This window comes from Pseudophryne corroboree, chromosome 7 (genome assembly GCF_028390025.1).
Source record: "Pseudophryne corroboree isolate aPseCor3 chromosome 7, aPseCor3.hap2, whole genome shotgun sequence".
NCBI classification, from domain to species: domain Eukaryota; kingdom Metazoa; phylum Chordata; class Amphibia; order Anura; family Myobatrachidae; genus Pseudophryne; species Pseudophryne corroboree.
In genome coordinates this window covers 33,926,231-33,943,973 of record NC_086450.1, presented here as the reverse complement: position 1 = coordinate 33,943,973, position 17,743 = coordinate 33,926,231, and the positions used below count along the sequence as shown (strand labels likewise).

The window sequence follows — 17,743 nt, the reverse complement described above, 5'->3', positions numbered from 1 at the left end:
CCCGATTTTTGTGGGACAGTCCTGTTTTTTAAGTACTGTCCCACCCGCGGTCAGCAGTGTACAGCGGTGGGGGGGGGGGGGGGGGGGGGCAGTTGGGAGGCTCCTGCACTCGGTGCTCTGCTTAGCAAAGCAGCAGTGAATAGACGTTGTGCACAAGTGCACACAGCATCTATTCACAGAGACAGATGGACTGGAGGCATGCCAGCAGCTCACAGAGCGCTGGCCATGCCCCCATAGTGACGAGAAACGGGGGCCGTGGCTCGCGATCGCGGCATTATTGCGAAGGCACGCCCTTTCTCTAAAGCCACACACCCCTTTCTATAGCCACGCCCCCTTTTCCCAGTGAACAGGAGTCCACCTTGCTGCTACAGTAAAGTTGGGAGGTATGCATCAGTCATCTGAGCAAACCTAAGGCTATAAAGAAAGCACTGGAGAGAAATAGGATATAGATAATAGATACCAACATTCGTGTCATTTCTGAGGACTGGATTGTGAGCAGGGATGGGAAGGGGTGGTATTCATGTGACCGGCGGTCGGGTGACCGACAGTCACATGACCTCCTCCACCATGCCTAGCGCTCACTATCCCGATGGTCGGCATGCCGACCAACAGGGACTATTTCCACTCGTGGGTGTCCACGACACCCATAGAGTGGGAATAGAACCCGTGGCGACCGCACACCGAGCCCGCAGCGTGGCGAGCGCAGCGAGCCCGCAAGGGGCTTGCTGCACTCGCCCCTCCCCCGGTATGCTGCCGGGATCCCGGCGTCGGTAAGCTGATCGGCGGTCAGGAGACCGCCGGTCAGCCGTACTACACCCATTGGAAGGATAGGGTTAGGGACCGGGGAGGGTTAGGGTTAGTTATTTAGAAGGGGGGGTTAGGGTTAGGCACCAAGCGGGGAGGGTTAGGGTTAGGCACCAAGTGGGGAGGGTTAGGGTTAGGCAACACTGGGGAGGGTTAGGGTTAGGCAACACCAGAGAGGGTTAGGGTTAGGCAACTCTGGGGAGGGTTAGGATTAGGCAACGCCAAGTGGGGAGGGTTAGGGTTAGGCACCACCGGGGAGGGTTAGGCAACACCAAGCGGGGAGGGAAAGGGTTAGGCACCACTGGGGAGGGTTAGGGTTAGGCACCAAGCGGGGAGGGTTAGAGATAGGCACCACCGGGGAGGGTTAGGGTTAGGCACCACCGGGGTGGGTTACGGTAGGCACCACCAGAGAGGGTTAGGCAACACTTGGGAGGGATAGGGTTAGGCAACACTGGGGAGGGTTAGGGTTAGGCACCACCGGGGAGGGTTAGGGTTAGGCACCACCGGGGAGGGTTAGGGTTAGGCACCACCGGGGAGGGTTAGGGTTAGGCACCACCAGGGAGGGTTAGGGTTAGGTAACAGTGGGGAGGGTTAGGGTTAGGCACCACCAGGGAGGGTTAGGGTTAAGCACCACCGGGGAGGGTTAGGTTTAGGCACCACCGGGGAGGGTTAGGGTAGGGAAAAGGTGAGTTTTAGGAGGCTGAATGGAGAGCTTATGATGGACGGTATGCCGCAGTCAGTATACTGACAGCCGGCATCTCATCCATCGGCAAATCATACTGAACCCGCGCTCATAACAGTAATGTCCTAGGACAAAGCCTGATTAGCACTCATGCCAGCAGGCAGCAGGGTGCAGAGTGCCGACATGTGTCGGCTTTTATTTATACAGTAAGCATCAAATATTTTTATTGTTACTTTATTGAAGTATTATAGCAAATGGCGGTGGGACGTTGTAAAGCCATAAAAACAATATACTGGCAGACAAATCCTCCTAATAGTACAGTTGTATACCCATAGTGATACATACTACATGCTATGGGCAGAACCAGTAGTGACATGATGAAGGCGCAGCCAGGTAACGGGAGAGTGTCAGAGTGGAGATCGCCCATAGCGACCAGCTCCCAGCGCCTCTGTCAGCAGTGACTGATGATGTCAGGGATGAACGAGTGTTACACGTGTGGGTTAGAGCGACGCTCCTCCCTGTCTAATGTCTAATACTTTTATTTTCATTTATTTGAAGCTTGTGTGCATTTAATTTCTCAGTAACAGTACCGACCAATAGTTATGGCCTAGTTAATGCTAATTCCGTTTCCTTCCATGTATGTTGGTGAGCTCTATGTGGCCACTTGGAGATTACATTTCTGAATAATGTATTTTAGAGATGCTGAAATGTAACGATTCCTATAGGACGGAGATGGCCGCTCGGTGCCTGGAGGTTCTGTCTGTGGTGAAGGAGCGTTATTGGAGAGACATTTATGAAGCAGGTAGGAGAGCCTGAGTTATCATGTGTCTGTTAGCGACTGAGAGGGAGATGTACTAAGCAGTGAAAAGAGTGATGTGAGCCTGTGGAGAGGTTGCCCATGGCAACCAATCAGCATTGAAGTAACATTTAGAATTTGCATACTGTAAAATTATACAGAGCAGCTGATTGGGTGCCATGGCAACTTCTCCACAGGCTCACTTCACTCTTTTCACTGCTTAGTACATCTCAACCCTGAGGGCCGGAGATGTTGCAAAGTCTCCCGCAGCTGTCATGTGTGCGCAGCTAATGTGCAAAATATGCAAATTTCCCAGCTGCCTGGATTTGTATTGAGACGCCCACATGCAGCTTTGCAAATCCCAGCGGCCGCGTGCGGTAATGGCTGCAGAACAATCTATTATGGAGGTTCCGCATAGCTGTAATGGTTGCGCAGCATGGCTGCAGAAAGTGAGACGCCGGAGACATTGCAGCTGCATATAGACTCACAGTCCCAGGCTCAAAAACGCCCTCAAAACGCTCAGGAAACACTTTTTTTTGCCACCAATCCGTGTTACCTGCCCGAAACGTTCCCTCTGTCAGTCACTCTGCAAATAAATCCTCTCTACATTCGCCATCTTAAGATCGTCGCGGCACCAGCACAGTGCAACGTAGACGCATGCGCAGACCATCAATAACTGCAAAAATGTCCGTTTTGTGTATCTGTATCTCTGATTCTGGCCCTCTAGCCAGTATATTCCATCTAAATCATTACTCACAACGTATCTAATCATTGCTAGCCGAGCGATTGCTGATGGGTAGGTGAGGTGTTGGTGCCGGGATTAGCTGACTGGCTTGTGTATAGTAATTCAGACAAAACGTTGTACATTATCCACGCGGTAGGGAATATGTTTCTCAGTGTGTCCCGAGACTAGAGCGCTAGCTGCACCAATAAACCGCCACACGGACTCGCCTGCACCAAGCCGGAAACTGTTACGTGGCTGTCAACATACTTAGAGCCTAATTCAGCATGCGTTGTATATCGCACGTCTACAGCCCATTACACTGACATGCGGGGGACGCCCAGCACAGAGCAAGTCCGCCCCGCATGCCGGGTCCTGCACCCTCGCAAACATGTGAGCGCAACGCACGACGGCGATGCTCTCGCATGTTTAGGGGTACCATCTGCCTACGCAACCTAGCTGCTAAGGCAGATTGCAACCCACCATCTTCTGAGTCGCAGCGGCTGTATGTGATGTCACGCAGCCGGCCCGCCCTCGCCCACTGCTCGGACACGGCTGCGTTGTCTGGACCACCGCAACACCCCCCTCACGCCCTGCCGTCTCATCTCACAGTGTGCGCATGCGCGGTGCGGCTTCTGCACGTGCGCACACTGCGTCGAGATTCAGTATACGTATGCTGTCGTAGCAGCGTTCCATGCTGAATCGGCCCCTTAGGCAGAAGCCAAATGAAACAACAAATAATTTCACTAAGGAATTGACAGTTATATAATCGCCACCAGAAGGCTTTGCCTTAACAAGAGAATAATGTACCGGTGACCGAGCAGTATGGAGGCTCTTCTTTCTCTAGGAGCTCCGGCTCTAGCCAGTGTCCTACTACTGATGTGGTCCCAGCTCAGACATCCCCCTCTGCTGGCGTGCATACATCAGTACAAAGACAGATGCCGCATGTGCCTTCTAACACTCCCATGCTTCTGTTATGGCTGATCAGGCCAGCAGGAGCCGTCATCCCCTACTGCTTCTTTCCCTACAGCTGCAACATAAACTCCAGCTCAGAGCCGCCTTCCCTCCTCTCGCTTAGGGTTTGCAATCTCTCTGCTGGTCCTGGCCTGGCCATCACCAGGGTGCACTTGTACCGGCCCGTCTGAAAACAGGTGTCAACGCTTACGTCCAGCACCCCATTGCCCACCATTTTATAGAAGCGCCCTCCCTGAGCTCTGCCTGCATGAAAATGCCCTGCTGAAAAACCCACCCGTCACACGTAGTTGAGTATACTTGGGGCCTAATTCAGACCTGATCGCTGCTGTGCGTTTTCGCACAGCAGCCGATCAGGTCTGAACCGCGCCGGCGCCACAGTGCACCGGTGCCACAGTGCTCCGGCGCATGCCAGACAGCCGATGGCCATCTCAGCCCTGTGATCGCTGGGTGGGAGGGGGCGGCCCGGCGGCCAAAGGCCGCCATTTTAGAGGCGTGGTCTGGGCAACGTAGGCGTGCCCGGACCTTGCGGGAGGCAGTCCATGGCGGCTGCGTGAAGCCACACGCAGCCACTGCGACCCGGACGGCGTCGGGTAGCTCCCTGCCAGCGTGCACGAGTTTGACTGGTAGGGAGCTACTCTTCAGATACATATAGCGTCGCCGCTGTGCCATGCTTTTGTACTTGTGCGACGGGGCAGGGCCTGACATGCGGGCCGGACTAGCCCTGTGCTGAGCATCCCCCCACATGTCTGTGTGACTGATCGTAGATGTGCTAAATTTTGCATGGCTACAATCAGGTCTGAATTGGGCCGTTGGTTACAGAGAAAACACACAAGATACACTGTTAAGTCACATTATTACGACCACCTCCTACATATGACGTCGGCAGCTGGTAGCCTGTGAAGTATGTCACATGTCGTGTGCTGGCTTGGTGGGTGTATAAGGTGTGCGATAGGCCGTCTGCACACATATCACTCGTTGCTGTCATGGGTAAAAGGGGCGAGTTGTAGTAAGGGATGAATATCAGCTTTCGGGCCAAAGGTGGCAGTATTTCTGACACAGCGCAGTGTGTGACCTGTCCGCGTGCTGCTGCGGTGAAGGTGTATCGTGACTGGACAAATGGCACCATTGCGAATAACCAACGTGGAAACTGTAGAGCACCACGTGCCATTGATGTGAGAGGTGAACGTCGGCTACGAAGGTGCGTGAAGGCCGACCGACACTGCAGTGTAGCAGCTCACCGTCAGAATGATGTGTATCTAAAATGAGTTCAGCCCATCTAGCTGCTGTCCGCGCTGCACACGGCGGTTATTCTGGCTATTACCTGGTGGTCATAATAATGTGACTCAACCGTGTGCAAATGGCCAACAGGCGTATGTTCAACTCCGCATCTGGCACGTGCCGCTTTCCCATATTCTAGCACCTTCTACCCCCGTGAGTCTCGCGCTGCGCTCATAAGCACAGTTACTGTAGTCTGATTGCTGCGGCTCACACCACCATAAGCTGCCAGCAGAAATCGGCAAGACAGACGCATTCCGCCAAACTGCCGGCAGTGATTGAATCTGGCTCTTTGTATCAGCTTTATATTCTGAGTAAATATTGTTCCCTGAGTATATATTTATTGCAGTTCTTTTTTTACAAACAAATAACATTCTTATGGTACATATCTACCGTATATACTCGAGTATAAGTCGACCCGAATATAAGCCGAGGCACCTAATTTTACCACAAAAACCTGGGAAAACTTATTGACTCGAGTATAAACCTAGGGTGGGAAATGCAGCTCTAGCCGTACACAGCCCTCATAGTGCCAGATATGCCCTCATAGTGCCAGATATGCCCTCACAGTGCCAGATATGCGCCCACAGTGCCAGATATGTCCTCACACTGCCAGATATGCCCCCTCAGTGCCAGATATGCCCTCATAGTGCCAGATATGCCCTCATACTGCCAGATATGCCCCCTCAGTTCCACATATGCCCCCCCCCCCCAAGTGCCAAACATGCTCCCCCAGTGCCAGGTACAGCTCCCCCCGCTCACCCGCTGTCTTGTGAAGGAGGGACACGGAGGGCACAGCGCGCGCCTCTCCTGTGTCCCTCCTGCATCTCCGGCGGCGGGTCTGTTAAATGAAGTCCCGGTTCGTGAGCCAATCAGAGCTCACGAACGGCTACTTCATTTAATAGACCCGCCGCTGCCGCCGGAGACGCAGGAGGGACACAGGAGAGGCGCGCGCTGTACCCTCCGTGTCCCTCCTTCCCAGGCACTGACTCGAGTATAAGCCGAAGGGGCTTTTTCAGCATTAAAAAAAGTGCTGAAAAAGTCGGCTTATACTCGAGTATATAGGGTACATGTTACCTAAACTCTTCTGAGATAGTATAATAGTATAGGTAAGAGTCTACTAGGACATAAGTTTTTATTGTAATGCTTATTGACCTATAAAAGCTAAATAATGAACTGAGGGTATAAAACGTTTACTGTAATAGGGTGATAAATCAAACCAATGTAATTATAGGGCGTTATCCTATTAGCCACAGTAAATTACCGCTGCTTCAGGCAGGCAAAATCAACTCTATGATAAGAAGTCCTTTTTCCCCCAATCACGGCAGTAAAGATTCATAGGTCCCTGACGTTTTGCGGATCCTATGTTTTTTGGCAAAAAAACCCTGTTTTTTCAGATGGAAAAAACAGGGTTTAAGTGGATATTCTGAAAAAAATAGTGGAGAAAAAAAAATAATTGCGGAAAACATCAAACTGTGTTTTGCAACCAATAGGATAACCCCCATAGTAATAAATATGGGAGATAATCATTTATATATATTACATAGGGGGCCAACTGCAGCCGTGCCTTCACCAAGCACTCGCCCTGAGGCTACGCGGCCCTGCGCACAGAGATTGCCGCCAGCCGTGCCTTCACCAAGCACTCGCCCTGAGGTTACGCGGCCCTGCGCACAGAGATTGCCGCCAGCCGTGCCTTCACCAAGCACTCGCCCTGAGGTTACGCGGCCCTGCGCACAGAGATTGCCGCCAGCCGTGCCTTCACCAAGCACTCACCCTGAGGCTACGCGGCCCTGCGCACAGAGATTGCCGCCAGCCGTGCCTTCACCAAGCACTCGCCCTGAGGTTACGCGGCCCTGCGCACAGAGATTGCCGCCAGCCGCGCCTTCCCCATCACTCGCCTCTCTGCCTTAGTTGGAATTGTCTACAGATTTCACAAGTTCAATTTAATTTCTATTTGATGGTAAAATATATAAATATTTCTGCATTCCTGTGTTTTTTTCATTTACTTTGAATTTGCTCATTTGTAGGAAGCATACCCTGTCTTGTAAACCTTTTAAGAAGTGGGCAAGTGAATCTGGAGTGTGTGGCTACCGGAATACTAAGCAATATCTCCCATAATGTGACCGTTGCTAAAGCCCTGGAAGAGGCGGAGGCCGTGCCCATCCTTATAGCCCTGCTGCACTCCAAACGGGCCGAGCTGCAGTCCCGCTGCGCCGTTATACTGTCGGACATCGCCCAGGTGGAGGGGCACCAAAACCTCATAGCGCAGCTGGTAAGTGCAGCGCATGTACAGAATGGCACCCTAACATGCCAACGTACGCTCCCAACGAAATTGGTTCTAATGGGCGATATCTTTCCCCAACGCCGCTTCTCTGTGACTAAGGTGCCTGTGATCAGCTACGGGGTATATACAGTAACAGCATTCTTATTCTGTACAGGGGCCCATACGCTTATTATAAGCACATAGTTTCCCCTTATCACTGTAGGCTGCCGGCTTGGTTTCATCGTAGGTTATATTTGCACTGCAGGGGGGGGCAGATGTAACATGTGCAGAGAGAGTTAGATTTGGGTGTGGTGTGTTCAATCTGCAATCTAATTTGCAGTGTAAAAATAAAGCAGCCAGTATTTACCCTGCACAAAAATAAAATAACCCACCCAAATCTAACTCTCTCTGCACATGTTATATCTGCCCCCCCTGCAGTGCACATGGTTTTGCCCAACTGCTAACAAAATTCCTGCTGCGATCAACTTGGAATGACCCCCTTTGTTTGGTGTTTGCTTCACTTTGTATTAATATCATGCTGGCACGCAGCGTTCATATACAGTCCCATACAATATAGCAGACCGGAAGAGAGCATCCTCCATATAAGCTCGGTCGGTGTGTTAGCCTTACTGGCTGCCACTAAAGGTGCGTACACACTAGGCGATATAGTAAATGATATTGTTCATTTTGACCCTTCCTGAGCGATATCATTTACTATATCGCCCAGTGTGTATAGTGTGTATGCTGCTGACGACAGCCGATGCGTGGCCCCGCAGGACGTTAATGACCCTCGGTGTCGGCCATGCATGCAGTTCAATTTGGACTCATTGTCCAATGCTGCATGTACTGCCGGCCGCAGCATGACGTCACTGTGTGATATCACTAGCGATATCGCACAGTGTGTATGTCCACGTCAGGCGGCCTGGGCCGGGAGGGGGACACAGTAGGAGATGTTCCTTCCTATCCCACTACTTCCCCCACTGTATAATCATGTATTACCTGTACATAGTGCTATCATTAAAAATATGCATTATGTTTATTTGTTGTTTCTGTTATTTTGAATGAATTGCTTGTTTTCTGATGGTACGCAAGGGGGGGTGTTATGATCTGTCGACAGGCATAATGTCAACATTCATCATGTAGGCAGTGATTAAATGTCATGATATCATTCCTAGTGTCCCAGCATTAACTTACCTGATCCTGATGTTTGCAACGGGTGGTCTTCAGGTTGCCGGCGGTCGGGGTCCCGGCGACTACCGTACCGGTGCCTGAATCCCGACCGCCGGCATACCGACGCTTCTTCTCCCTCTTGGGGGTCCACAACCCCCCTGGAGGGAGAATAAATAGCTACGGGCGCCACCATGCCCGCAAGGGGCTCATTTGCGCTGTCGGTATGCCGGCGGTCGGAATTCCGGCGCCTGTATGCTGGTTGCCGGGAGCCCAACCGCCGGCATACCATACTACACCCGTTTGCAACAGCTCCAGCTCGGCTGTTAGATCCTGGTAGTCATGTGACCGTCACTTCCGGCCAGGCCTCCAATGCTCCGGCGTTCCGGTGACTATATCTCCCCCAACCCCAATCCCTAACTCTCCCTTTAGTGCATATCCTAACCCTCCCACCCGCAGCCTATCCCTAATGTTGACATTCTGACATTTTAACAATGTCAGTAACATAACTGTCGACATAGTGGTGTCAGCATTATAAATGTCAACCGTTTGACCTTGACATTTGACTACATCCCCTCAATGAGTAAATCAGTGTAGAGAGTAAATCTTGTATCATCGTGCAGCGTAGAGCGGTACACACCTGACCCGCTGACTGAGTGGGCGATCAAAGGTAAGTGTACACACTTAATGATCGGACGCTCAATGTGTTGGCCAGGATCAAATGCCCACCCCACTGTGACACCAACACCCCCCACAGCAAGTGTACCTGCGGTCGGTGGACCACCCATACACACAGCCAGATGCTCGATATATCTGCAGATATATCGGTCATCCACTGTGCTTCAGGGCTGACATGATACAGGTGTGTCCGTGAACAATATATAAAATAACAAAACAGGTTATAGATCAAAGGCGACACAAAAAAGATCAAAGCAAACGTGACAATTCAATAATAAATGGGAGAACAAATATACATCACTTGTTCCACTAACGTGTGCGATGTCCTCAAATTCTCTGTTGTCTTGTAAGTGACCAAAGTCCAAAATGTCATATAAGGAGAAAAATAAAAGAACAATGGTGGTCATTCCGAGTTGTTCGCTAGCTGTTTTCGTTCGCAGCGCAGCGTTTAGGCAAAAAAGCGGCACTTCTGTGCATGCGTAGGCGGCACAATGCACATGTGTGAGGTACTTTCACAACAGCCGAAGTAGTTTCACACAAGCTCTAGCGAAGCTTTTCAGTCGCACTGCTGGCCGCAGAGTGATTGACAGGAAAGGGGCATTTCTGGGAGGTAACTGACTGTTTTCTGGGAGTGTGTGGAAAAACGCAGGCGTGTCAGATACAAACGCAGGCGTGCCTGGAGAAACGCAGGCTTGGCTGGCCGAACGCAGGGCGCGTTTGTGATGTCAAAACAGGAACTAAATAGTCTGAAGTGATCGCAAGCGCTGAGTAGATCTGGAGCTACTCTGAAACTGCACAATCTTTTTTTGTAGCCGCGCTGCGATCCTTTCGTTCGCACTTCTGCTAAGCTAAAATACACTCCCAGAGGGCGGCGGCTTAGCGTTTGCACGGCTGCTAAAAGCAGCTAGCGAGCGAACAACTCGGAATGAGGGCCAATGTGTAGTATTGCTTTACACTACAAGGCTCTCTATTCAATATCCAGAAACAGAACGCTGGTGCAGTATATCTCCTCGATAGTTAACAGGACAGAATCTCGCTACCACTTTATATATGTACTGAGCAACGTACCGAAAACTCACTTCAAGAGTGATGAGAAATACACATAAAGGTTTCCTTATAATCAACGTGAATTTCACCGATGAGTATAGTGTAAATGAATATAGCGTACCAAACTCACGTGTTAGTGTGTCAGGTTCCACATATCAAAGGTTGAAATGCTGAAGAAATGTGTTAGGCAGGATAAAATGCCCACCAACTGTGACCCCCCCCCCCCCCCTCTACTACACACACACACACACACACACACACACACACACACACACACACACACGCCACAGCAAGTGTACATTTGGTCGGTGGACCACCCATACACACAGCCAGATGGTCGATATAGCTGCTACTACAGGTTGAGTATCCCATATCCAAATATTCCGATATACGGAATATTCCGAAATACGGACTTTTTTGCGTGAGAGTGAGATAGTGAAACCTTTGTTTTCTGATGGCTCAATGTACACAAACTTTGTTTAATACACACAGTTATTAAAAATATTGTATTAAATCACCTTCAGGCTGTGTATATAAGGTGTATATGAAACATAAATGAATTGTGCAAATGTACACACACTTTGTTCAATGCACAAACTTACAAAAAATATTGGCTAAAATTACCTTCCGGCTATGTGTATAAGTTGTATATGTAACATAAATGCATTCTGTGCTTAGATTTAGGTCCCATCACCATGATATCTCATTATGGTATGCAATTATTCCAAAATACGGAAAAATCCGATATCCAAAATACCTCTGGTCCCAAGCATTTTGGATAAGGGATACTCAACCTGTATAAACTCCTCAGCATTTATTTGGAATTATCATTTCTATTTGAACCGCAGGCTGTCACTGAACTCTCATTCTTGTCTTTTATTACCGTTTTTTTGAGTTTTATTTTTGTACCTATGAAGAAATAAATTTTCATACATTTTAAAATCGTGGAATTTCTTGTGGAAAAAGAAACCTTTATGAAGTGAGTTTTCGGTACGCTGCATCAGTGTAAAGCAATACTACACATTGTACTTTTATTTTTCTCTTTATATGACATTTTGGACTTTGGTCACTTACAAGACAGCAGAGAATTTGAGAACATCGCACACATTAGAGGAACAAGTGGTGTATATTTGTTCTCCCATTTGCTATTGAATTGTCACTAGGGTGGCCAATCCCGGGATCGGGATCGGCAGGATCCCGGGATTTAGGTCTAAAATTGGCCTGGATTCAATCCCAAAATTGGAGCTTCCAATCCCAGGGATTTCGGGATTAAAAAGCCCCCTTGTTTGTTCAATGCCGGGCAACGTTGAGCATTCACAGGAGACTCAGACGCTGCCCACCTCCCTCCTCCCCCTGCCCCCCGGCTGTGCGCAATGCGCTGCGTGACGTGAAGTCAGAAATCACGCTGCGCACTCTAATGCCAGCCACCCGCGCTGCCCGGACCGCACCTCTCTGCCTGCAGCAAGTGAACCCGCCCGCACTCTGAGGATGGTGAGTAGTTCTTCGGTCTTGGCGAGTCTGGGAAGGGTAGAGGGGGGGTACTGAAGATTTTAATTTTAACGGAATTGAAAAAAAGGCCCGGGATCGGCCTTCCTAATTGTCACGTTTGCTTTGATCTTTTTTGTAACGTTTTGATCTATACCCTGTTTCGTTTTATTTTATATGTTTTAATTTACCTGCGTGGGGAAGGTAATTTAGGGAATTTGATTGGGCCAACTAGATTGTGCCAGATTTCACACACCTTTTTGTATGTCATCAACAATGTCGTTCACAGACATATCGGGGGTACACCACGCCATAGGGCTCACAATATATTGCCCGTTTGCTCGGATGGTTGATATAAGCCAGTACGTACCCAGCTTGTTGTGAGTACCAGCAACTTTCTCCTAGAAATAAAACAAAGCGCTGGTTGCTGACCCCTGATGTACAGTTTGTGTATGTAGTAAGCATTGTATTATTGATCTTTATCAGCGAATGGTGTAGAACAGCGGTTTTCAACAGCTGTGCCGCGGCACACTAGTGTGCCGTGAACGGCAATTAAGTGTGCCGCCCGAGCTGCTGACTAGGTGCGCATCTTCCACCTTCAATTAACTTATCATTTTGGGCCCAGGCAGCTCAGATGCGGCACGGGCCATGACCTATAGACATCATGCAGATGTGTCCATGTTTATCTTGACCTTTAATAGGATTAACTGAGACTGGGCAGTTGGAATTAATCCCCTGCTGTAATGACTTAATCATCTGCTGTATTGTTCTCTGTATTGTATTGCAGCTGAGAACAATAGATGAAGGGTTTATGTTAATAAACCATGTTGTGCCTAGGTGCAGCAAACTAGTCAAAATAACCATGGACCCATTTGTAGGTCATTCACACACACCTCGTCATTGCACTCCCCTCCCAGCACGCCCGCCTGCCTGCCCGCGCGCCTTCTTGGTGCTACTGCTCCCTTCTCATTGGCATAACGTAGTACACCCGCTCCTGCCAAACGTTTTTGATGCTGCTGAAGCTCCCCTTCACTGAATGACAGTGACAACGGAGCTCCTTCTTAATCACCAACAGACAGGTACAGTAAGAGCCAGTGTGTTTTGTTTTCTGTGGAGGGCCACACTCTTTAGTTATAGTGTAATTGTTTTAATACTGAAGAGGCCATTGTATTTGTATTAATATGGGGGGCAGTGTGTTTGATTTACTACTTTGGGGTCCAATATGCTTTTATTACTGTGGGGTCGAATGTATTTGTACTACTGTGGGGGCTCATGTGCTTGTACTACTCTGGGGGCCAATGTGCTTGTTTCATTACCGTAGGGGCAACTGTGTTTGTTTAATTATTGTGGGGGCCACTGCGTGTTTTTGTTTTGCCCCGTGAGGCACTGATGGTGTGTCTTGGCAATTTGAAAGTCTTGTCGGTGTGCCGCAAGTTGAAAAAGGTTGAAAATCACTGGTGTAAAATATAATATAATCAGGTTGATAGGCTCACTTTTTGTGCTTTAGGCCTATAGTAACTAGCCAGTGGCATATTTATCATGGGAACAGAGTGTGCAGTGGACACTGCGGTGTATCGGGAATCCCTGGTGCCCGGAGCCAGCACTTGCTATGACGCCCCCAACCAGCACTGATGCTGGCCTCACCTGTATGCATCGCACCCTGCATTGTGCAGCTTTACCTGTATTAAAACTAAAAAAGAAATAGACATTTTTTAAAGTCACAAAGACAGAAAAAGACATGTTTTCATAAATGAAAGCAGTCCCTGTAAGTGACAGCTGTGCACAGAGGGAAACTGACTTCTCTACACGGTTGTATAATAAAGGGGCTTGATAAATATACCCAAAAGTGAGTATGAACTCGGTGCATAGTTTGGTGCGTGGCTTGGTGCTTGGAATATATTCCAGTAAACGTGGAGAGATGTTCTGGGTAAAGAAAAATGCAGGCGCACACTCCATGCGCTAATAATACTGATAGACAAAATAGTTTTGGTAAACTCTTACAATTAACATGGACTATAAGCGAAGTTCTTAGCGCACACACGGGCCCTGGGTTCTGGGGACCCACACCGCATACACTGCACCCATGTTTCTCTAACGTCCTAGTGGATGCTGGGGACTCCGTAAGGACCATGGGGAATAGACGGGCTCCGCAGGAGACATGGGCACTTTAAGAAAGAATTTAGATTCTGGTGTGCTCTGGCTCCTCCCTCTATGTCCCTCCTCCAGACCTCAGTTTGAATCTGTGCCCGGACAAGCTGGGTGCTGTTCAGTGAGCTCTCCTGAGCTTGCTGTGAGAAAGTATTTTGTTAGGTTTTTTATTTTCAGGGAGCTCTGCTGGCAACAGACTCACTGCTACGTGGGACAGAGGGGAGAGAAGCAGCCCTACTCTCTGAAGCTAGGTCCTGCTTCTTAGGCTACTGGACACCATTAGCTCCAGAGGGATCGTACACAGGATCTCACCCTCGTCGTACGATCCCAGAGCCGCGCCGCCGTCCCCCTCGCAGAGCCGGAAGACAGAAGCCGGGTGAGTATGAGAAGCAAGAAGACTTCGAAATCGGCGGCAGAAGACTCCGTTCTTCACTGAGGTAACGCACAGCACTGCAGCTGTGCGCCATTGCTCCCACACACCTCACATACTCCGGTCACTGTAAGGGTGCAGGGCGCAGGGGGGGCGCCCTGGGCAGCATATGGACCTCTTTTGGCAAAAGTACACATTGGGCACTGTATATATGTATGAGCCCCCGCCAAGAAAATGTATATTTCTCTGACGTCCTAGTGGATGCTGGGAACTCCGTAAGGACCAGACTGGGCACAACTAAAGAAAGCTTTAGGTCACCTGGTGTGCACTGGCTCCTCCCACTATGACCCTCCTCCAAGCCTCAGTTAGATTTTGTGCCCGGCCGAGGTTGGATGCACACTAGGGGCTCTCCTGAGCTTCTAGAAAGAAAGTATAGAATTAGGTTTTTTATTTTCAGTGAGACCTGCTGGCAACAGGCTCACTGCAGCGAGGGACTAAGGGGAGAAGAAGCGAACCTGCCTGCTTGCAGCCAGCTTGGGCTTCTTAGGCTACTGGACACCATTAGCTCCAGAGGGATCGACCGCAGGCCCAGCCTTGGTGTTCGGTCCCGGAGCCGCGCCGCCGTCCCCCTTACAGAGCCAGAAGCAAGAAGAGGTCCGGAAAATCGGCGGCAGAAGACATCAGTCTTCACCAAGGTAGCGCACAGCACTGCAGCTGTGCGCCATTGCTCCTCATACACACTTCACACTCCGGTCACTGAGGGTGCAGGGCTCTTGGGGGGGGCGCCCTGAGCAGCAATAAAAACACCTTGGCTGGCAAAAATACCACAATATATAGCCCCAGAGGCTATATATGTGATAAATACCCCTGCCAAAACCCAGAAAAAAGCGGGAGAAAAGTCCGCGAAAAAGGGGCGGAGCTATCTCCCTCAGACACACTGGCGCCATTTTCTCTTCACAGTGCAGCTGGAAGAAAGCTCCCCAGGCTCTCCCCTGTAGTTTTCAGGCTCAAAGGATTAAAAAGAGAGGGGGGGCACTAAATTTAGGCGCAATATTATATATACAAGCAGCTATTGGGGAAATTTCACTCAGTTATAGTGTTAATCCCCACATTATATAGCGCTCTGGTGTGTGCTGGCATACTCTCTCTCTGTCTCCCCAAAGGGCTTTGTGGGGTCCTGTCCTCAGTCAGAGCATTCCCTGTGTGTGTGCGGTGTGTTGGTACGGCTGTGTCGACATGTTTAATGGAGGAGGCTTATATGGTGACGGAGCAGATGCCGATAAATGTGATGTCGCCCCCTGTGGGGCCGACACCAGAGTGGATGGTTAGGTGAAAGGTATTAACCGACAGTGTCAACTCCTTACATAAAAGGGTGGATGACGTAACAGCTGTGGGACAGCCGGCTTCTCAGTCCGCGCCTGCCCAGGCGTCTCAAAGGCCATCAGGGGCTCAAAAACGCCCGCTCACTCAGATGGCAGACATAGATGTCGACACGGAGTCTGACTCCAGTGTCGACAAGGTTGAGACATATTCACAATCCACTAGGAACATCCGTGACTTGATCCCGGCAATAAAAAATGTGTTACACATTTCTGACATTAACCCAAGTACCACTAAAAAAAAAAAAAAAAAGGGTTTTATGTTTGGGGAGAAAAAGCAGGCAGTGTTTTGTTCCCCCATCAGATGAATGAATGAAGTGTGTGAAAAGCGTGGGTTCCCCCCGATAAGAAACTGGTAATTTCTAAAAAGTTACTGATGGCGTACCCTTTCCCGCCAGAGGATAAGTTACGCTGGGAGATATCCCCTAGGGTGGATAAGGCGCTCACACGGTTGTCAAAAAAGGTGGCACTGCCGTTTTAGGAACGGCCACTTTGAAGGTACCTGTTGATAAAAAGCAGGAGGCTATCCTGAAGTCTGTATTTACACACTCAGGTACAAGACTGAGACCTGCAGATCGTGCTGCTGCAGCGTGGTCGGTGACCCTGTCAAACATGAGAACATATTAAAGACGTCGTCTTATATATGAGGGATGCACAGAGGGATATTTTGCCGGCTGGCATCCAAAATGAATGTAATGTCCATTCTGTCAGGAGGGTATTAGAGACCTGTCACTGGACAGGTGATGCTGACTTTAAAAGGCGCATAGAGATTCTGCCTTATAAGGGTGAGGAATTATTTGGGGATGGTCTCTGGGACCTCGTATCCATTACCTCAGGTTTTCTCACAGACTAAGAAAGCACTGTATGTATTATCAGGTACAGTCTTTTCGGCTTCAGAAAAGCAAGCGGGTCAAAGGCGCTTCCTTTCTGTACAGAGGCATGGGAAGAGGGAAAAAGCTGCACCAGTCAGCCTGTTCCCAGAATCAAAATTCTTCTCTCGCTTCCTCTGAGTCCACAGCATGACGCGGGGGCTCCACAGGTGTAGCCAGGTACGGTGGGGGGCCGTCTCAAAAATTTCAGCGATCAGTGGGCTTGCTCACAGGTGGATCCCTGTTTCATTCAAGTAGTATTTCAGGGGTACAAGCTGGAATCCGAGGCGTCTCCCCCCCGCCGTTTCCTCAAATATGCCTTGCCGACAACTCCCTCAGGCAGGGAGGCTGCGCTAGAGGCAATTAATAAGCTGTATTCCCAGCAGGTAATACTCAAGGTGCCCCTACTTCAACAAGGACGGGGTTACTATTCCACACGGTTTGGGGTACTGAAACCGCATGGTTCGGTGTGACCCATTTTATATTTAAAATCCTTGAACACATACATAAAAAATATTCAAGTTCAAGATGGAATCGCTCAGGGCGGTTATTGCAAGCCTGGACGAGGGGGATTACATGGGATCCCGGGACATCAAGGATGCTTACCTGCATGTCCCTATTTACCATCCTCGCCAGGAGTACCTCAGATTTGTGGTACAGGATTACCATTACCAAGTCCAGACACTGCCGTTTGGACTGTACATGGCACCGAGGGTGTTTACCAAGGTAATGGCCGAAATGATGATACTCCTTCGAAAAAAGGGAGTTTTAATTATCCCGTACTTGGACAATCTCCTTATAAGGGCAAGGTCCAAGGAGCAGTTGCTAGTCGGGGTAGCACTATTTTGGAAAGTGCTACAACAGCACGGTTGGATTCTAAACAGTCCAAAGTCACAGCTGGTTCCTACGACACGTCTACTGTTCCTGGGGATGGTTCTGGACACAGAACAGAAATAAGTGTTTCTCCCGAAGGAGAAAGCCAAGGAGCTGTCATCTCTAGTCAGAGACCTCCTGAAGCCAAAACAGGTATCGGTGCATCATTGCACGCAAGTCCTGGGAAAAATGGTAGCTTCCTACGAAGCAA

General features: G+C 49.6%; 1 protein-coding gene across 7 annotated transcripts in view; it reads left to right on the top strand.

The window, feature by feature from the left end:
* Positions 1-17,743, top strand: part of ANKAR (ankyrin and armadillo repeat containing) — a 356,791-nt gene that overhangs the window by 149,497 nt on the left and 189,551 nt on the right. For all 7 annotated transcript variants that reach the window (XR_010181859.1, XR_010181860.1, XM_063932915.1 and 4 more), the window contains 2 exons: positions 2,184-2,288; positions 7,281-7,525. Coding sequence is in view for 5 of the 7 variants with exons in the window: in XM_063932915.1 (XP_063788985.1) it covers positions 2,184-2,288; positions 7,281-7,525 (350 nt within the window). In the remaining 2 variants the exon portion in view is untranslated. The remainder of the gene's footprint in view (positions 1-2,183; positions 2,289-7,280; positions 7,526-17,743) is intronic.